This window comes from Pongo abelii, chromosome 1 (assembly GCF_028885655.2).
Source record: "Pongo abelii isolate AG06213 chromosome 1, NHGRI_mPonAbe1-v2.0_pri, whole genome shotgun sequence".
In the NCBI taxonomy this organism is placed as follows: domain Eukaryota; kingdom Metazoa; phylum Chordata; class Mammalia; order Primates; family Hominidae; genus Pongo; species Pongo abelii.
The window spans coordinates 219,932,312-219,953,927 of NC_071985.2; the positions used below are offsets into that span (position 1 = coordinate 219,932,312).

The window sequence follows — 21,616 nt, forward strand, 5'->3', positions numbered from 1 at the left end:
CCAACATGATGAAACCCCGTCTCTACTAAAAATACAAAAATTAGCCAGGTGTGGTGGTGGGTGCCTATAATCCTAGCTACGCAGGAGGCTAAGGAAGAGAATCCCTTGAACCTGGGAGACAGAGGTTGCAGCAAGCTGAGATTGTGCCACTGCACTCCAGCCTGGGCGACAGAGTGAAACCCTGTCTCAAAATAAATAAATAAATAAATGTGCACTGCATTGGGTTGAATTGGGCTGGGCCAAGTTCAGGGATACAGTTCTCTTGCCCAGTGGACCTGGTCACCATTACTATTATTAAAAATAACTACTGCTATTATTATTACTACCACTAATAATGTAATATTTCAATAATAATAATAATAATACCAGTTGTTTATGGAAGGCTTATTGCATACCACGCACTTTGCTAAGGGTTTTCCATTCACTAACCTATGCAATCTTCTCAACAAACCCATGAGAGAGGTATTATTATTATTATTATTAACCCATTTCACAGATGCGTGAATTGAAACACAGAGGAGTGAAGTAGCCACTGAAGGGATAGCTCCAGACACTGTGCACCTAACCACTATGCATGTTCATTTCAATTCCCTGAAATGTCTTGATGGGGCTGGAACGGGCTGTTTGCGGGGAAGTGGGATATCTTCAAGAGAGGAGGCGTCCCTTCCCAGAGGACGCCTGCTTATGCAGCAGACTGGCCTGTCTGCCTGTGCCCATGAGCCAGGTCACGGGGAAGAAAAGGAAGCAGAGGCGGGGCCAGCCATGGAGTGGCTGCATTCCCTTGGCCTGGCGCGGCCAGCAAGTGTGGGGCTCCCCTGGGTCACGTGGGATCCATTAAAGGAGCCATCTTGCCAGCCCCCACCGAGAGGGCAGCCCTCTGGGGAGGCCACAGCAGCAGGAGCTGGGGGCTGGACCTGAGGTGGAGGGGAGCTCTCATACAAGGGAGATGGGCCAGGATGGGTGACCTCTACACTCCCCACTCCCAGGACCCCAGGAGGGAGCCCATGTCAGAAATCCTGCCCACAGAGGGCCCTGAGGTCGCTGGTCTTAGCCAAAGAAGCAGCAACAGCCGAGAGAAGGATCACAATGGTGGCCAGGCAGGTGAGAGGCTGTCCCTTCCCTGGGCCTCTCGCTGAACCCCTGGGGTGGGAAAGACGCAGGGTGAAGACAGGATGTGCAAAGGAAGCCTCCCTCTAGACTAGGCAGTGTGGCACTTTTCTGCACTTAAAAGTGAACAGAAACCTCTGGGCTTTGTGTGAGTCACAGTAAAGGGGGTGACGCAGAGGCCGGTGAAAGGCAGGGCTTGCCAGAAACCAAGCTCCTCTGTGTTCATTCTCGCTGCATTCAAACTGTCCGGGAGACGGGTGACGAAGCCTTGAATCCGGAATGGGCAAGAGCAGGCAAAGCAGCCAAGGCCATGGGTCCTTCGAGAAGGCCATCCTTTTCCCTGAACAAAACCCACATGCACACACAGTTTTACAAGGAGGCACAGCCCATTTAGAAGTCCAGGTTCCGTCCCGGGAATCAGAAGACCGGAGTGTTGATGCCAGTTCTGCCACACGCCCCTCCGTGTCAGTTTCCGTCTCTGTAAAATGCGGGCTTTGACCTGCACACAACTTCCTGAACTAAAATACTTCGCTGTGGCATTTTCATAAATCTGGAGCTGTGTTAAACAGTGCTATGGACTGAACTGCGTCCCCCTAAAACCCTTATGCCAAAGCCCTGACCCCTCTACATGATGGTATTTGGAGGGGAGGCCTTTGGAAGGTGATTAGGGTTAGATGAGATCATGAAGTAGGGCTCATGATGAGATGAGTGGACTTCTAAGAAGAGACACCAGAGAGCTTGCTCTTCCCCAGGTCCCCGCCACGTGAGGACACCGCAATAAGGTGGCCGTCTGCAAGCCAGGAATCGGGCCCTCACCAGAACCTGGCTATGGTGGCATCCTGATCTGGTACTTCCAGCCTCAAGAACCATCGGGAAATAAATTTCTGTTCAATATTTAAGCCACTCAGTCAGTGGTATTTTGTGATAGCAGCCTGAGCTAACAGTATAAAGAAGATTTTTATGGAATACTATGCAGCCATAAAAAATGATGAGTTCATGTCCTTTGTAGGGACATGGATGACATTGGAAATCATCATTCTCAGTAAACTATCGCAAGAACAAAAAACCAAACACCGCATATTCTCACTCATAGGTGGGAATTGAACAATGAGAACACATGGACACAGGAAGGGGAACATCACACTCTGGGGACTGTTGTGGGGTGGGGGGAGGGGAGAGGGATAGCATTGGGAGATATACCTAATGCTAGATGACGAGTTAGTGGGTGCAGCGCACCAGCATGGCACATGTATACATATGTAACTTACCTGCACATTGCGCACATGTACCATAAAACCTAAAGTATAATAATAATAATAATAAAAATAAAAAATAAATTAAAAATTTTTTTTAAAAAATTATTTTAAAAATAATATAAGTAGCACATGCTTGGTGTAAGTACCAATTTAAAAAGTGGGAAAAAAGCTACATAAGATTTTAAGGAGGAAGTTTCAGTCACTTAGACATGAAACTGCTGAGTCTGGAGCCTTCGTTGTCGGTGAGCAAACAAAGACCACAAGATGCAGAGGCAAATGACGTTAGGCCTCTCTTCATTTGATCGCTTAGCTTGGGAAACTGTATGTGTCTTTAAAGAAGGAAAAAGAAGGCCACCACCTAGGACAGTGCTTGGTGCTGGGGCAGAGCCTAAATTCATAAGGCTTGGCAAATGCTACATACATTTCATCTTCGTCATGGCCAAGCCTGCAGTGGCCAACAGAAATGGCCCAGTCTGTTTAGGAAGCCAGCCCAGTTGCACCTGGCTCTCCCTCCGGCTGCAGAGAACACCTGCTCTGGGGTGGAAGCAAGTCCCGGGTGCCCATCAACACAGAAGGTTCATGCAGCAGCCTTGGCCACAAGGAGGATGCTGGACACAAATGGTTCCCAGAGTCGGAATTGTTCATCCTGGCATGGCCTCTCATTTTCCAGAAGACTCTAGCCACGTCCTATGTCTCTTCTCTTGGGGCCTCAACTTTTCCGTCTGTAAAATGGGAGGTACATCTTCCAGGGCCTCCCAGCTCTGTACTATCTTAGAGTCCATTTCAACATTGTTCCACGGGACTCCAGCTCAGGGTCAAGTCTCCAGGTTCCCCTGTCAGGGAGCAGCTGGCCCCAGAGAGACAGGTTCAGTTCCAGCGGCAGACAACAGACTCTCTGAGCAAGAGTGGATTTTATTTTTGCTCCCCTCCCCAAACCCCAGAGGAATAAAGCCAAGCCGGAAACTCCAACTGCTTAAGAAAGAGAGAAGTAAACAGCCGGGAGCAGTGGCTCACGCCTGTAATCCCAGCACTTTGGGAGGCAGAGGCAGGTGGATCATGAGGTCAGAAGATCAAGCCCATCCTGGCCAACATGGTGAAACCCCGTCTCTACTAAAATACAAAAAAAAAAAAAAAAATTAGCCAGGCATAGTGGCGGGTGTCTGTAGTCCCAGCTACTCAGGAGGCTGAGGCAGGGGAATCGCTTGAACCTGGGAGGTGGAGGTTGCAGTGAGCCAAGATCACGCCACTGCACTCCAGCCTGGCGACAGAGCGAGATTCCGTCTCAAAAAAAAAAAAAAAAAAAAAAAAAAAAGGGAAGAGAGAAGTGAGGTCTTGGGGTTGGAGGGCAGGCGGAAGGATGAAAGGGTCTTCTCTTCCTGGCATAATACAAAAGACCTCAGAGTTTCAGAATTCAGCCCATTCTTGCCTTGAACTACAAACTCATTCCAAACAACCCTGGCTTGTGTTTTAACCACTGCCTTGTGTTAAGCACGCATTCCCAAACCTAAGTGTGTCCCAGAACCAGGGGGCCATCTGCTAATGCAGGTTCCCTGGTCACACCCACCAGGATGGGCCCATGCCATCAATACCCACCCACCAATACAAGCAGGGCTGTGGGGGGTGGTGGCCAGTCCCCTCCCACCCATTAACCCCGTATTCAACGACTGTCCTGTGCCAACCACTTCCATGCTGGGTATCTCATAGGGGTGATGTGACTTCCCTCAGAGATGTAAACTCGGGATTTGCTCACTGCAAGCTCCACCTCCTGGATTCACGCCATTCTCCTGCCTCAGCCTCCTGAGTAGCTGGGACTACAGGCGCCCACCACCATGCCCGACTAATTTTTTTATATTTTCAGTAGAGACGGGGCTTCACTGTGTTAGCCAGGATCATCTCGCTCTCCTGATCTCGTGATCCGCCCGCCTCGGCCTCCCAAAGTGCTGGGATTACAGGCGTGAGCCACCGCGCCCGGCTGAACTCGGGATTTTTTAATGGGGTTTGGCCCTATTCGTACTATAGTCCAGTAAATGGGATTTGAGCCTTTTTGGCCATTTTGTACATTTGGAACTGGACTCTGAGGTCTGTATTTATAACAGCATCCTAGATCTTCTGATGTATGAGGTCCTCTGATCACTTTGAGATGCTGGCCTTGGGGACACAATGAATGCAGTTGTGTGGTGTCACCAACAGGGAGGGCCAAGCCTGCTCGTGGGTCACCAGCAGAACCCAGGTACTCCAAAAATGAAAAGTCTGGTTTCCATGTTTTTATCCAACAGAAATCGTAGAGTAATTCCAGGTTTTTACCATCAGAAAACCTAGGAAGAGGCTGTTTTAGTCCAGAATAAATCTGAGTTTTATATTTTATGGATTAGGACAGATTACATATTCCTTATCTGAAATGCTTGAGACCTGAAATTTTTTGATTTTGGATTTTTTTTGGATTTTGGAATATTTGCATTACATACTTGCTGGTTCAGCATCCCTAATCCAAAAATCTGAAATCTGAAATGCTCCAATGAGCATTTCCTTCGAGTATATTTCCTTTGAATGTCCTCACTCAAGTTCAGATTTTGGGGCATTTCAGATTTTGGATTTTTGGATTAGGGTTACTCCACCTGTATTATTTTTACTTTCAAATACATTGTGAGAATAGGAACTCGGTCATCTTTTCTGGGCTTAACGCCTCTGAGGCAATTAAGAACTGAGTATAATTACTATTTTTATCATTATTACTCCAGTAATGACTTACCTAGTGCTTACTATGTGACAGACACTCTTCTAGGTGCTTTGCACATTTGACACTTGTAATTGTCACAAACACCCTATAAAGTAGGTACTATTGTAGTGCCCACTGTACAAATGTGGAAACTGAGGCTCAGAAAGACTAAGTAACTTGCTTGAAGCTCGTAGCCAGAAAGTGGCAGAGCTGGGATGTGAAACAGGTGGTCCAGAGTCTGCACTCAGCTAAGTGCCCTCCTGGAGGGAGGCCCTGCCTTGTGTGCCTGGTACACACAAGCAATCACACCCACCGCTTTCTCTCCTTCCCTCCCCACCCAAGACCCAAGCCCACACCCCCTTGACCCACCCAAACAGTGCCAGAAGCTGTTCCGTCCTGCCTCGTACCTGTCAGAGAGCAGGCAGAGCGTCTACTCTTTGAAGAATGGTCCCTGGAACTGGGCTGCAGCCGGAGCTTTGACCTTCCTATACTGCCTGGTGATGTACGGGGCCGCTGGTGGAGAGCATCGGGACGCCAAGCGGAGGCTGTAGCTGTGCAGGAAGAGGAACAACACACATTGTCACCAGGAGCCCAGCCCGGTGCCCTAGACACTGCTCCGGGGGGCTTCCTTAGTGCTGGTCACCACTTCCCAGGCCCGGACAGGATTGCACTTCCTGGACACCTTGAGGCCAGGTGCCTGGCATCGGCTAATAGGACATGAGCTTTAACCACCAATGTGCACTTCTCCATGTCGCATCCACCAATTCTCTCCCCTCGGAGGCGATCGCAGAAGCACGGGCGAGAGGAGTGTCCATTGGGCTGGTTCTGAGACGCCACGATGGGCAGTGCCGTCTGGTGACCCCCAGTGGACATGCAGGTGAGCCAGAATGACTCTGACTGCATCAAAACAGCGGCTGTGCCCTTCTCTGATTCCATTTCCCCACCTGCCTCCCTGCTCTCCCCTCCTGCCAGGCCCCAACACTCATAAGGCAGAAAGCATCTGGGGAGGTTACTATTATCAAAGTACGAACACACCTGCACATGGGCTGGGTTGTGGGGGATGGAGGCAGGTCCCCTCCCTGCCCTTAACCCCACACTCCACATCTATCCTGTGCCAAGCACTTCCATGCTGAGTATCTCACAGGGGTGACGTGGCTTCCCAAAGAGGTGAATCTAGGAATTTTGGGGGCATGGTTTTGCCCTATTTGTACAGAAAAGCACCCCCCACCACCGCCCCCAGTAAATGGGATTTGATTTTTTCAGAAGGGCTTTTAAAAAATTTATTTAAAAGATAGATAACTCACACCATTATTCCTTTCCTTTCCTCACTCAGCTAACTCGTACTTTTCTTTCATATCCCAGCTGGGATGCTACCTCCTCCAGGAAGCTTTCCTTCTTTAACTCCTGGGTGGGGTGTTCCTCCAACAGGCCCCTTAGGTGTCCCCATCCCACCTGAATTAAAAGCCCAGAACAAGGTGTCTGCCTTTCTCATGAGCTCTGAGATCCCAAAGTCAGGATCTTTGTCTTGTTCATTGTTGCATCCCCAGCTTGGCACAATAAAAATAAGCATCCGGCCAGGTGCGGTGGCTCATGCCTGTAATCCCAGCACTTTGGGAGGCTGAGGCGGGTGGATCATCTGAGGTCAGGAGTTCAAGACCAGCCTGGCGAACATGGTGAAACCCTGTCTCTACTAAAAATACAAAAAAATTGTCCAGGCGTGGTGGTGGATGCCTGTAATCACAGCTACTCAGGAGGCTGAGGCAGGAGAATTGCTTGAACCAGGGAGGCAGAGGCTGCAGTGAGCCGAGATTGTTCCATTGTACTCCAGCCTGGGCAATAGAGCAAGACTCCATCTCAAATAAACAAACAAACAAACAAACATCCACTAAGTAACAGTGATACATACAGGTTCACTGCGTGTCCAGAACTGTGCTAGGTATTTTCCATAGACGAACAATCTAACTCTTCACAAAACCTACTCAGGTGGATACTGTTATTATCCCTAATTTACAGATGAGGAAACTGAGGCACAGAGAGCCTGCCACCTGTCTGCCTCTCTAGATGGAAGAATGGAAAGTGAGGGGGGCCTCCGGACAAGGTGGCCCAGGTCAGAGGAGGTGGGAGGCCAGGCAGGTAGGAAAGCAGGAGGGACAAACACGCCCGGAACCCTACCTGCTCCAGGTGTTTGCAGAGCCAGCTCTGCCTGCGGGAACAGGAGATGGGAGTGGAGTCCAGCTCAAAGCTGGCACGTGGCAGAGCTCACATCAGTGGTTCTCAATCAGGGTACACACTTGGTAATTTGTGAAGACATCATTGGCTTTCATACTTGAGGGAAGGGTGCTGCTACTGGCATCTGGAGGGTAAGGCCAGGGGTGCTGCTAAACCTACAGTGCCCAGGATCGGCCCCGGCAACAAAGATTTAACCAGCCCCAAATGCTGACAGTGCCAGTGTTGACAAGGGAGCCCTCAATCGATATTAAAATAAGCAAATGCATCAACAGACGAGCAAATGTAGAAGGTGCTGGAGAAAAGCCTTAGACAAGACTAAGAGACCTGCTGTTGTCACAAGTGAGCCTCCCCCAAGGGCCTGGCTCTCTGTCAAGCTCAGGGCTGCCCCTGTTTGAATTCCTCCCGCGCGCTGTGCAGCCAAGGCCCACGGTCAGCTCAGTCTATTCGCCTGTGCAAGAGTTAAGGAGGAAACGGAGGACCCACGCTTCTTACAACTGTGCTCCTGACAGGCCACGAAGGCCCATGAGGGGGCCTGAGTGGGGGGTTGTCTCTGCAGCTAGTGGCCACCACCCCAACCCCATTCTAGCTGGGTGGTGCCCCAGGAGACCCAACCTGGGAGGAGACAGCCAGCTGGGAGGCTGCTGGAGACATGGACTCCTGTGTCCTGTTGGGCAATAGGAAACAGAGCTGGCAAAGAGCAGGTCCCCTCCCTACGATGTCCCCCTTCCCAGGGAAATGTCTACAGTGGTGTAGCAAGACCAGCAGAAGCTTTGGAGACAGACAAGCCCTGCATCATCAGTATCCAGCTTCTCCCTCTCTCTGCTATTAAATATCCAAAAGCCAGATCAATCACACAAAAATAACACCCCGACCTCCACGGCCTCTCTAGCCAGCCAGTACGTCTCCCTTTGGCATCTGTTCCGCCTGGGCTCCTGCGGATGCAGCAACCACAGCGTCTCCACCAGGGGGCGCGCCTCCTCCCCGGCTCAGGGCGTCCACCTGGGTGGAGCAAGTAGGTCGGGGGCAAAACCCCTGAAGGCAGAGGCCCCTCTGCCACCCCTCATCCACTGCCTGGCCTAATGGAGGACCACGCCAGCCAACATGAACATGGCCTCCATGACTCCCGAGGACTTTCTCAGCTTTCTCTCTGAACCCTCCCAGCAGCCCAGGAGGTAGGAAGAACAAGTGCTTTTATACCCCTTTCACGGATGAGAAAACTGAGGCTCAGACGGATACGGAGACTTTCCCAGGGCAGCAGAGCCCAGGGCTTTCAGCTCCTTAGGCCACCATTTTGAAGAAACACCAGGTCACTAATTGGGTGTTTCCTGTTAGGACGGGGACAGGATGTCGTGGGGGACTGTCCTTCCTGATCAAGAAGTGCTTCACTGTCAAAGAACTCATGAGAGCACAGTGCCCCCAGCCCCGAGATGTTAAATACCAAGGACCAAGGCTTCGGAATTGGGTGCTTCTCCAGGGCACAGTAGCAGTTAGCACAGAGCCTCATGATTCTTGGTTCCCACCCACTAGCTGTGTGACCTCAGCGAGTCATGGACCTGTCAGTTCCAGGTTGATCTTCTGCAAAGCGGGAAGACCAATTTGGGGTTACAGTAATGATTAACTTTGGAGAAAGGTCTCCATGCAGGGCATCCTGGCACTCCGGTAGGTATCAGCACAGTGTCGTGACTGTGGCAGTTGCGGGTGGTGGACGCATATGGAAAAGTCATCACCCCAGGAGGATGCAGTATGGCCGCTGGAGACCTGGGGGTGGCCTCCAATCCTCATTCTCATTGACTGTATGGCTCAGGGTAAGCCACTCCCTGTTGCTCGGCCTTGGAGCCTCAGTTTCCTCCTCTGTAAAATAGAGACAGTCCCTGCCAGCCGGCCAACAGAGAGCAGGGCTGGAAGAATTTTGGTGACCAGGATTGAGAGCACTTTGCTTTCTGGGAAGAATCCAGCACAAGTGAGACGCTCCTAGTGGATGTGACCCCAGGAAGCATTGGAGCAGGAGGTGAGCCAGGGTCCTGACTGGTCCTTAAATCTGTGTCAACACTTCGGTCAGACTTTTGGCTGAAACTCCTGGGCAGGGCTCCAGACCCGCACATCCACTGCCTGCCGGGCCCCTCCACTTGGATGTCTAATGAGCATCTCACTTTAACACGGCCAAGTGGGACATACTAGGGTCCCACCTTGCTCCCGCCCCTACCAGGCTCCAGGCACACTGGACTCTTGCCACTCTTCTCAGGAAATGGCACTGCCAAATGTGTTGTCGTTACAACTAAAGCCCAACAGCCCTTTTCTTCCTCTTCTATTCATTTTGCTGCTTCAGATTGGCCATAGACCTAGAAACGACACACATTTGAAGCAGGCGCACCATCGAGCAGTGTGCTGTGATCATGGGGCCTGTGAGACCCCCGCTGTGCTCACCCTCAAGCTGATCCATCTCCGGGTCCCTTAATTCTGCCTCCAAATCCACACACCTCTCTCCACTCCCATTGCCACCACCCAGCACAACCTGTGGCATCAACACGTTCCACAAGGACTGTGGCAATTGCCACTGCACTGTCCCCACTTTGACGCTGCACCCTCCCCCCCACCAATCCATTCTCCACTAAGCAACAAGAGAGGCCTTTATAAGGGCCACCGGACATGACCACGACACTGGACCACATCACTGCCCAGAGCAAAAGCGGCCCAAGCCTTCCCACACAGAGTGCTGTGCGCCTGCTCGCGACCCTCCCAGTCCCCTCACGCACTCTGTGTTCACCCTGTGCACTTGTCTCTCAGCCAGGCCAAGCCCTACTTACCTGGTTGATCCCCGCCTGGCTTTCCCCTGCCCTGCCCTCCTCTGCCTGAAGCTCTCTCCCTCCCACCTTGTGGGTGTCAGCTTAAGTGTCTCCTCCTGAAAGAGGCCTTCTCCGACCTCCCCACCTTAGTGGCAACCCCAGCCCTGTTCCCATAGCCTCTGGAGTTCCCTTCTGTCTTCCTTATGTCCTTCTGTGACTTTCTGGGCCTTTTGATCACAGCTTTTCCCACAGCAATCACCTTGCCTGTCGAGTTGCTTACTCCTTCACCACTAGAAGAGGATGTCTTTGAGGGCGAGGACTGAGTCTTGCTGACAGTGCAATCCCCTGTGTCCCCAGGCACAGGCCCTGGCACAGGAAATATTGGGTGGGTGGGTGGAGGCAGCCATGAGGGATGCCCCTGGTTTGCTGGTGGAGGAAACATGGTCTTAGGACCACACACCCTCCCCAGGCCCGGCCCCTGTCCAGGGACAGCAGAGCCCAGAGTCTCCGGCACAAGGACAGCCTGTACGCTCCCAGCACTGCCTCCAGTTACAAGGGGATGCCCCATCAGCCAGCAGGGGGTGAGCACAGTGTCACAGGATGCTTCCTGTGGGTGATGGTGATGGCATGGTCACTGTGCAAGTGAGCGTTAACGAGCCAGTGCCTCACTTATCCAGAGGCCCCTTAACCTTTACAATCCAGAGAACAGCCTAGAACGTTGTGGAAAGTCTGAGCCATCCACAACCAGTGCCCACTGATCTGTAAACTCTTTTTTTTTCTTTTGAGACGGAGTCTCACTCTGTCGCTCAGGCTGGAGTGCAGTCATGCTTTCTTGGCTTACTGCAATCTCCACCTCCCAGGTTCAAGCGATTCTCCCACCTCAGCTTCCTGAGTAGCTAAGACTACAGGCACCTGCCACCATGCCCGGCTAATTTTTGTATTTTTAGTAGAGACGGGGTTTCACCATGTTGGCCAGGCTGGTCTCAACTCCTGACCCCAGGTGATCCACCCACCTCGGCCTCCCAAAGTGCTGGGATTATAAGCATGAGCCACCACGCCCGGCACTGATCTGTAAACTCTGACAGAAGCTCACTGCATGCAGGCACTAAAATTCATGCCTGGGCCTGCAGCCTGTCCCTAAGGAGCACAAAGTCACACAGAACTCAAGCTTTCAGCCGGGTGCGGTGGCTCACGCCCGTAATCCCAGCACTTTGGAAGGCCGAGGCGGGTGGATCACGAGGTCAAGAGATCGAGACCATCCTTTCTAACACGGTGAAACCCCGTCTCTACTAAAAATACAAAAAATTAGCCGGGCGTGGTGGCGGGCACCTGTAGTCCCAGCTATTTGGGAGGCTGAGGCAGGAGAATGGTGTGAACCCCAGAGGCAGAGCTTTCAGTGAGCCGAGATCGTGCCACTGCACTCCAGCCTGGGTGACAGAGCGAGACTCCATCTCAAAACAAAAAAAAAAAAGAAAAAAGAACTTAAGCTTTCATGTTCAGTGCACGCTGTTCTTACTGTACACACAATTCAAACGAATACGGCCGATGGCTTACAAGTCCACAGCCAATCAGAAGCAGCAAAATGAATAGAAGAGGAAGAAAAGAGCCATTAGATTGAGGCAAATACAGAGTCTGTAGCAGACAGCAGACACTTCCCTGGAAGCGGGAAAGGAGGGCAAGTTCAAGGGCAGGGAAATACTATGTGCCAGGCCATGTGTGTGCCGTGATGTTCCGGGTTCCATGCACGCTTAATTTTGTCCTCGGGGAACCTGAGAGGTCGACAAACTTGAGAGAGGTTAACTAATGTTATAGATGGAACCTTTGTGTCCCCTGCACCCCACTCATATGCTGAAGCCCTAACCCCCAGTGTGATCGTATTTAGAGGTGGGACCTTCAGGAAGTGACTGTGTTTAATGAGGTCATGAGGATGGGACATTCATGACGCGATTAGCGCATGTGCCTTGTAAGAAGATGCGTGTGCTCGAAAAAGGTCATGTGAGGACACAGACAGAAGGTGGCAGTCTGTGAACCAGGAAGAGAGCCTCGACCAGAACCAAACCATGCTGGTACCCTAATCTTGAACTTCCAGTCTCCAGAACTGTGAGAAAAAAAATTTCTGTCATTTAAGCCGCCTAGTCCGTGGTATTTTGTTATGGCAGCCCAAATTTTGTTAAGACAACTTGCCCAGAGTCGTGCTTGGTGAGATTAGGATCTGAACACGGAGTCTGGACCACAGCCTGTCATCTCTGCACATGACTCCCTCCCTAGGCGATGCATCCATGGCTTTGGCGTCCATGGCCAGCCTCACACAGATGACTCACCGGCGCCCACGCCCAGCCCACATCTGGCCTTTGAACTCCATTCACGCACTGACGTGACATCTCTTGGACATCTAGAAGGCCCCTTAAATCAGTTCTTGAATTTAAATTATGACCCCACCTCATGCCTGCCACCCCACCCTGCTCCTGTGCTTGGTGAACAGCACTGCATTTGTGCCCTGAAAGCCAGAGACCTGAGAGTCAACATGGTCCCTCCGTCACCCTCTCCTGCTACACATCACCTGCCACTGGCTCCATCTAGTCCGCCTTCCTTCCTCTTCTACCACTGTCAGGGACCACCTCTCGCCTGGAGGCCTGCAAGGCACCTTCCTCACTGGACTTCTCACTTCCACACTGGCTTCCCTCCCATCTGTTCCACAGAAGTGTGACCATCTTCCCAAAAGGCAAAACGGACCATGACACGCCCCTGCTGCAACCTATCAAAACCCCATGCTCCCAGGACGCGGTCCAAGTTCCTTGATACATCAAGTCCAGCCTGCACTGCCCTCCCAGCCCATCTCTCCCCTTCCGTTCTTGTTTACTCCAGCTAATCTGGGTAGACCCCATTTCCCAGTGGCCTCTAGCCCCGGCTCCTCACTAGATTCATCCAGAGACGCCTGGGCTGCACGCCAGGCCATGACATCAGGATCTCTGGGGCAGGACTGGGCAATGGTATTTTTAAGCTCTTCAGTGATTCTGACATGCAGCTGGGTTGAGAACCACTGCTCTGGAGATGCTTCTGTGGCCGCCCTCTTGAGGCAACATGGCCCTGGTCAGGTTCCCACGGCACCTGCCCCCACACGGGCAGTTTCTCATGCATCTGTGTCTGATAAATGCAGGTCTCCCCAGGGGGCCGTAAGGTCTCTGATGGCAGAACGTGGTTGAGTTTTGTTCATCCTTGTATTCTTAGTACCTAATTGTGAGTGAGTGAATATAGACCCTCAACATGTAAGGAAGGAAGAAATGAGTGATTCAAGACTCCGTGATATTCCCACTGCACAGCTGTTCTCAGACACCAAGAAATCTGTTCAGTGCAGGGGAGGAAAAATGGACTTACTATGCTTCCAAAGATGTTCCTCCATAAAATCCCGGCAAAATTAATGAGATGCGTAGTCCTAAATCCTAGACATCAAGAAAGGGTTAAACAAGTTCAGCATCAACTGGTTTTTTTTTTTTTTGAGATGGAGTCTCACTCTGTCGCCCAGGCTGGAGTTCAGTGGCACGATCTCCGCTCACTGCAAGCTCCACCTCCCAGGTTCACGCCTTTCTCCTGCCTCAGCCTCCCAAGTAGCTGGGACTACAGGCACCTGCCACCACGCCCGGCTAATTTTTTGTGTTTTTAGTCGAGACGGGGTTTCACCATATTAGCCAGGATGGTCTCGATCTCCTGACCTCATGGTCAGGCCCGCCTTGGCCTCCCAAAGTGCTAGGATTACAGGCATGAGCCACCACGCCTGGCCCAGCATCAACTGTTTTTAGAAAGCAAGGCAGTGTAGCATTACCTTGGTAAGATTTTCATACACAGTGGTTGAACATTTTAAACATAGTAGCAGGGTGGGGAGGAACCTGCTGTGTGCCCCACACAGACTTTGCCCAGAGTGTCTGGCCTCTGGCAAAGTGTGCTCTACTGCCTACCCTAGGAGGGAAATTTCTGGACATTTTACTTAGAACAAAAACTAATGGACTTTGAAAGCACAGGGGGATGTCATACACCATCCAATCTGTACAGACAGGGAAGGATTGGGCAGAGGGCAGATCTCAAACACCTAGTCCACTCCCAGCTCATAGGAAGGCTCAGAAATGGTGCCTCAGAGCATCGTCTCCTGTGGATCCTAATTTCTTACTTGTCAGAATCCCTTGCTAGTCTGAAGATAATGCAAGGGCATTGTCTATACAATAGAACGTCTAATAGAACATGTCTAGAAATAGAACATCTGTTCTATTCCTGGCCTCAAGGACGCATTCATTCTTTCATTCAGTCATTCAGATTTCTGGTGGCCCATTCTTGCATCAGGGACTCGGCACAGGCTGTTCCTGGAATGCTCTTCCCCCAGGTGGTCTTGTGGCTCACTCCTGGGCCCCCTTTCAAGTTTCTGTTCAAATATCTCATTCCCAGTGAGCCTCGCTAACCACTCTATTTGAAATCGCAAATCCCCCTGACACTCCCCATCTCGACTCCCTTTTACTTTCTGAGTTGTGCTTCTCCCCATCAATAGACCTGCGTTTACTGGTTATTGTTTACTGTCTGCCTAGTAGACTCCATGAGGGGGGACACTGGAGGCTGGTTTGTCATGGAGGCACATCCAGCACCCCGGCCGCTGGCTGGCATACAGTAGGCAGTCATCCACTATTTGTCGGGTGAACGGTGTGTCTATTCTGTGCCAGGTGCTTTGCCAACGGGAGTTTTGGTGAATAAAACAAGTCAAGTTCTCTACATATAACGTAGTTTTACATGTCACTTAGTGTAGCCTAGAGAGGAAAGATACTCATTTCAGAAGGAGTTTGATGCCCGTACGAGGCCAAGACTCAGGCCTCCTGGCTCCCAAATGACCACATTCTTATTCAGCCCCCAGTGGTTTTGGATAAGGGAGAAATCCAGATGCACTGAAATATACAAAAGAAAATGAAACTGAAGAAACAGAAGTGAAGGTCAGAGTGGAGGAGAAGACAGGGAAAGGTGACATGGGAAACAGCAGCGCGTGGGCTACAACCTGGGGTGGGAGGATCAATCTGTCCTGATTGGGGGGATCAATACTAGGCCTAGTATTGGGGGGATCAATACTAGGCCTTGTGCGTTCCAGGAAGTGGGGACAGGAAGTGCCAAGGCCCTGAGGTGAGACCCATCATGAATGTCAGAGGTGATGTGGGCAGAGGGGAGGGTCTCATAGGCCTTCAAGTGAGGTGGCAGCCGAGTTGTCCTGGGCAGAGGAATGTCATGACCCAAAGTGGCTGCTGTGCTGGGCACAGACCGTGGGTTGACAGGGAAGGAACTGGGGACACCAGCAAGGAGGTGGCTGCCACCATCCAGGGAGATGATGGTGGCCTGGACCTCAGGGCAGCTGAGGAGGCCGAGCTGGGAGAAGCTGTGGATTCCGGGTGCGTTTGGGGATCTGCTGATGAGCTGGATATGGGGATGGAGGAAGAGGTTGGAGTCTAGCTGGTAGCTGGACTCCAAGCAGGACCATTTCCATTCAGCCCACATAGGGAGGATGGCAGGAGAGGGAGGCTTCATGGAGAGGCAGTTTCATTTTGGAAAGATTAAATTTGAATCTAGACACCCAAGGGAGATGTCAGGTGGGCGGCTGAATGGAGATTCTGATGAGGGTGGAAACCCGGGATTGGTCAGCATCCAGGTGATATTTAACGCATGTGACTGGATGAGATCACCAAGGGGGAGCGGAGACAGAGTGAGGGGACAGAGCCCAGGGATGGAGGCGGGATGAGGGGGAGCAGCTGGTAATGTGCGGAGACTGGGAGAGGGCGGTGTCCAGGTGGAGAGTATTTCAAGGAAGAGAAGGATTAACAGCGTCCACCACCGCAGATGGGCCAAGGGAGATGGGACTGGAAACCAACCACTGCATTGAGCATCCTGGGGGCTGCTGATAACCTTGGTTTGATGGCTCCTGGAGAAGAGCCAAATCCCTGAATGTGAGTTCAAGAGAGAAGGGGAGGAGAGACACTGGAGGCAGGAACCCAGAGGACACTTCAAGAAGGGTGGAGGGAAAGGAGTTTGGGAGGGAAGGAGCTGCCGGCTTTCAGAGGACATGGGCTCTCCAGGGCTCCAGGGTCCCCACCTGGCCACGGTGCTCTTCCAAGCTCCCTGCCAGACCGCCATGGGCATCCTGGGCTGGGATCTCTGCCTGCCCTGGTCCCTCCTTGCACCTTTTTCTCACAGTCTTCAGGAGGGATCTCCTGGGACAGCCATGCAGAAAGCTGGTTAGGCCACATCGCTGGCCGCAGAAGTCTTACACAACTCTCTCTAAATTCTCAGAGTGCAATTCATTTGACGTCAGTGTCTGATGTTCTGCACTTTTGCTGAAGGTAGGGGAGAAGCAGAGGGTGGGGAGATGGTGCAAAGGTAAGACAAGCCTGTGATGATGCTGATATTCCCTGGAGGCTGGGTGAGGGCCCACAGGTGGGAGCTGTGGGAGCCATCGGCCCTCAGCCACTCCCAGGAACAGTCAACATCCACTGCAGGACCCACCTTCCCCAAGTGGGAAGGCCCACGTGCTCCAGGGAGCCCCCACCCATTCAAATGAAGCCCCCAGCCTGGGGGAAGGGCTGAGAAGACGGAGAAGAAGCAGGGCAGGAACCCAAAGGAGAATGGGGTGGGGATTCCAGAGCCCAGAGCTGGAATCCTAGCTCCATTACTGACTTGCTGTGTGGCCAGTGGCAAATGCCTCTACCTCACTGAGCCATAGAAATCTTGCCTGTAAAATGAGGATGTCAGGCAAGGGGGAAAAAAAAAAACATAATCGTATCATCCACTGAACACTTTCTATGCACCAGGAGCTACTTTGGGTAGTTTTTGGGAACTCCTCAAATTCCCAGCAGTCCTATAAGGCTGGGCCTGTGATGGTCCAGGTTTCACAAAGGAGGGTGCTGAGGCTCAGAGAAATAAAGAAGCTGGACAGTAAAGTTCCCTCGGCCAATTAGAGAAGCAGCCAAGATTTGAATCCAGGACCATTTGACACCAAAGCCCATGCCCCACTCCCTGACACAGTCCCCATAGTAGTGAGGATTGAAGAGTTCTTTCCAATATCCCCAAGCCAGGTGGGGGTGAGCTTTTGCCCATAGAGCAGCTGCATTGACCACCCAAGACTCTGGCAGTCTGCTTTGGACTGGACCCACCTTCGCTCAGAGGGCACTGGAACAGAGAATCTCAAACTTGGGTGCTCACTGCAAATCCCCTGGGGATACTAAACCAATCCTGATGCCTGCTTTCTATCCCAACAAGTTCTGATTTGGTTGGTTTCACGTACAGCCCAGGCATTGGGAATTTTAAAAGGTGCCTTTGCAGGCCACTGGTCTAGATCCTTGTACTCGAAGTGTGGTCCCCAGACCAGCGGCATCATTTTTCCCCTGGAGCTTGTTGGTAATACAGACTCTCAGCTCCCACCCACTCCAAGTCAGAATTTGCAGTTTAAGAAGATCCCTGGGAGAGGCATCTGCATGCGGACGCCGCAAGAGCATGGGGCTGGGGGACACCTTCAGCGGCGTCTCAAGTGTGGGCAGCATGCTAGGTTGCAGTGACCAGCAGCGGCCCGTTCTGAAGCCTGGAGAGGAGCTGCTGCTTGGTGAAGTTCTGTAGACAGTCTCCAAATGAGGGGGCCAAAGAGGAGAGAATGAAAGTGGGCCTTGGGGGGCAGGGGTAAAGGTTTGACGCCACCGGCCCAAGGAGTCGCTGGGGTGCCTTCAGGAGAGACAGAGCCCTCGAGTACCGAGTACCGCAGGCCCATGCACTGTCTTCATGTTATCCTCCCTTTAGCCCCAGGAGATGGGCTGTTATACCCTTTTTATGGCAGAGGGGACAGCAACACAGAGAGGTTAAGTATACTTAAGAGGTGTGAATAGAAGGACAAAGGGAGGGAAGATTCATACCCAGATCTGATTTCAGGGCTGAAGTCGGCCTCAGCAGACACATTTTTCTTCCTTCTCATCAGCCCTGAGGGAGGCCACGGGCCCACTGCTGAGCCCCCAATGTGGCCTCCACGCTCCCGAAAGATCAATCACGCCCCTGCTTTGTGGAGCTTCTAAGCCAGGTTCTGAGGTCTTCAGAGGCCGTGAATTCCCCAAACCTGTTTGGGTTGAACTCTAAATACCCAGCATGTGAGAAGCTCGTAACACCTGACCCAGTTGATAGGGAGGCTGGCCGGGCCTGGCCTGCAGTGACCTCGGCCCAGAAAACCTGCCCGCGGGGAAAGGCCCCAGCTGTGGCTGCCTCTTTTGCTGCCAACACCCGAGAAGTGCAGGGGACCCCAGAGGCCACAGGGAGAAGCCCTTCCCTTACAGACGAGGAAACCGAGGAGAGCGAGCAAGGCACTCGCTCACAGTCACACGCCAGGTTGTTCTTGGGAGCAGCGAGGGGACAGGACTAGGCTCACTGCTTATTTTGGGACATTGATGATGGGAAGAAGGGTAGTTGAAGCCCCCGAGGACCCGCTGAGGGCACTCAGATCTCTGTAACTGGCTCTACCCGCCTGGCTCCCCCACTGGACTGGGAGCACCAGGAGAGGACAGTTGGAGTCTATTCACTTCTCACCCATCGAACCTACTACGGGGCCTAGCAAAGGCTGGTGCTCAGAGAACGTTTCCTGAACAAATGGATGGCAAAGCCAGGCTCCTGGTGCGGTTCAACCCTGAAATGTGCCTGTCCATGCTGCTCAAGAACCAAATCCTCCCAGCGTGGCTTCCCATAAGGTTTCTCCCATTGCCAAGGTCCCGCCCAAACCAGGGGACAAGGTCCCCATTTTTACGACAGTTCTGTGAACCTAACCCTACAGCCCTCAGGCCTCCCCAGCCCACCTTCCCCACTCCATTCAGCACAGGGGTTCGAGTCTGGAGAATGTCACCTCGGCTGGAAACACCGTCACTGCCCGTGACATGACCAGCCCGGGTGAGAGAAGCCCAGCAGGGTGGAAGAGCGGCTCCTCCAGCTTCACAGCTTCCTCCCTCCTCTGTCTTCACACCTCCCATCACACACTCCCTTGCAGCCACCTGGTTCTAGGCTGCCTCAAATCATGTCCCTTCTTTCCTCTCTTGTGGAGCTGAAACAGATTGCTTTCTTCAAAAGGCAACCTCTAAGAGTAGGAGGGAAGCCAAAAAGAAAACACGAACACAAAGTGTGTGAAGACTGATGAACATATAAAAAGCAGATTCCCAACTTGGGAAGTAAGAGATGATGGTCCCTTATGAGATCCAGCGGAAGAGCCCTTTTTAGATGGTAAGATTCTGTAAGGACACTAAAACTTCATTACTGCCACTGTTCCATCTTTTAAAGATGATCCAGGTCAAAGAAGTCAAAGGGATTACATAAACCCCAAGGACCAAGAAAAGAAGAGCTCGCCCCGTGTGTGGTTTGGAGTTGCTGGGACTGAGAGTCTCAGAAGCCTCATGTGGCATCTGCCCTGGACTCAGAATTTCTAGAACATGATGCCTGATGCCCACACTGGACGACCCGGAGCCGGTCCAGGGATGCTAACAATGAGAGGCAGCTGCGACCTGTGGCGCTCTCTGCTCCTGCCTTGATGCTCAAGAAGCCTGTGGGAGCTTGGGGTTCTTTGCTACCCAAGAGGTCAAAACCAGCTTGTCTCGGGAGGCCTGGGTGTGCCTGGCTGACAGGGCGTCCCAGACGCAGGGCTGGCACTCTCATGGGAAAGGCACGCTCACTTGGTGCCTGAACGGGTGTTGGTCAACACGGGGATGACGCTGCCCAAAGGCCAAGGGCACCGTGGGCTGTGGGGCTGGAGGTCTCATCCTCAGAATGTGCCCAGGGTCCGAGGTTGAACAGTAAAGTCTGCTCTCGTGCCTTCTCCCTTTCTGCTCGTGATCCCCAAAGTCCTCAAACAGGCTGTAAGGTGGCCAGGATGGGACAGCTCCATCTACCTTACACGTGAGGAGCCTACGGAGGCCTGCAGGTGTCAGATGACTCTGATCCCGGCCGCCTGGCCCCACCCTGGGCTGCTCAGACCTTCCCAGGATCCTGCACTCCATTTAGTTTGAGAGCTGCTCAAACAGACACCCAGCCCAGCCAGGCACTATTTGGGGAGAACAGAGAATGACAGCCAGGTGGCGCATGTGGAATGAAAAGTCTCCCAGTGTTTCTCCCATGTTACCAGCATTTCCCAAAACCAGGTTCAGTGGAACTGGTTCCCGCAGACGCTGTATTTGTCCTCATAATCATTTGCATAATTGCAGCTAACATTTCCTGCTTACTGTGTTCCAAGCACTCTGCCAAGTGTTTGATACGGAATAATGAAATTAATCTTCCCAAGAACTTCAGGAGACGGGCACCACTGCCTTTTACAGATGAGGAACTAAGGCACAGAGAAGCTAGGCAACTTGCCCAAGAACACACAGCTGGCAGGCGGCAGAACTGGGATGGAAGCCCGAGCCATTTACCTCCAGTGCACAGGCTTGTGAAACCAAACGGGCGTGTCTTTGCAGAATTTCTGGGCCTTTCATGTGCTGACAGGCAGTGTAAATTCCTAAGAAGAGACAGGTTGTCATCTACCCCAAACATATTTCCCTTAGTTATCTGATAGCCACTGACCGCTCACTCTGCCGGTTACTGTGGGTTACAGTGCTGAGCCAAGCAAACATAACGCTGTGAACGCACAAGGGGAATTCTGCAAGGGATGGCTTTGTCAAAGCCTATCCCTACTTAGTTCCAGGAGAGTGGCCTCCCGCACACAAGGACCCTGGCCTGAACCCTCCCCTTGCCCCTCCATAGGATGTCACTTCAGTCCTCACTCACGTCGATGTCCCTGCCTCCAGTGCCCTCCCCACCATGGCCTCCTCCCCAGCCCCAGGAGGCACTACTGGAACACTAGGTACTTGGAGGCTTTTGACCTATCTGGTTTGACCTGGTGCTCCTGGAGAGGCAGAGAGCATGAGGTTTAGAGTCTGACAGTCCTAACTTCACCAGCAGCCTAAGTGGGTCACCTGCCCCCTCAGTACAGTTTCCTTTATGAAATGGGCCTAACGCCAACTTTGTACAGCTGGGGAAGCATTCCCAACTCTGCCTGCATGGTGCCTGGAACAGAGCAGGAGCTCAATGGAGCTCAATCCAGAGAGGCTCTTATGAGAGGAGACCCCTCAACCCTCCTTCAGTGAGAGCTGGCCCAGCAGCTGGTCACTCAAAGCAGGGAATCAGTATGGGTACAATTAAGCATTTCTTAATTAGAAATAGAGGGATGTGTGTGTGTTCACCAACCTTTTTGATGGAGAAACGCACACAAACATGCTGCCTGACCACATTTTAAATTCATAACCCCAAAACTCCAGTCGGCTCCCAGAGCATATGCCTCCTGGCAGCCCTTCTCTGTTCCCTGGTGCCATTCCCTTGATTACCCACGTCTGCTGCTCACCGTCTCCCCTCTTCCTCCACATCTCCCCATCCTCACTCACCTCCAACAATTTCGCTCCCTATGGCACACACTGATGGTGGAACAAGACTTCCACAGTTTGCGCCCTGCCTCCCTTCCC

General features: G+C 52.2%; 1 protein-coding gene across 9 annotated transcripts in view; it reads right to left on the reverse strand.

Annotated features, from left to right (window-relative positions):
• The window catches only part of PRDM2 (PR/SET domain 2), a 127,749-nt gene that overhangs the window by 3,412 nt on the left and 102,721 nt on the right, over window positions 1-21,616 (reverse strand). For 7 of the 9 annotated variants that reach the window (XM_054541451.1, XM_063714928.1, XM_054541458.2 and 4 more), the window contains one exon: window positions 5,488-5,630. In XM_054541451.1, coding sequence (XP_054397426.1) covers window positions 5,510-5,630 — 121 coding nt within the window. In that variant the 3' untranslated portion in view covers window positions 5,488-5,509. Of the gene's footprint in view, window positions 1-5,486; window positions 5,631-21,616 lie in introns of those variants that run through there. The other 2 variants (XM_054541485.2, XM_054541490.2) reach the window with 1 other exon arrangement.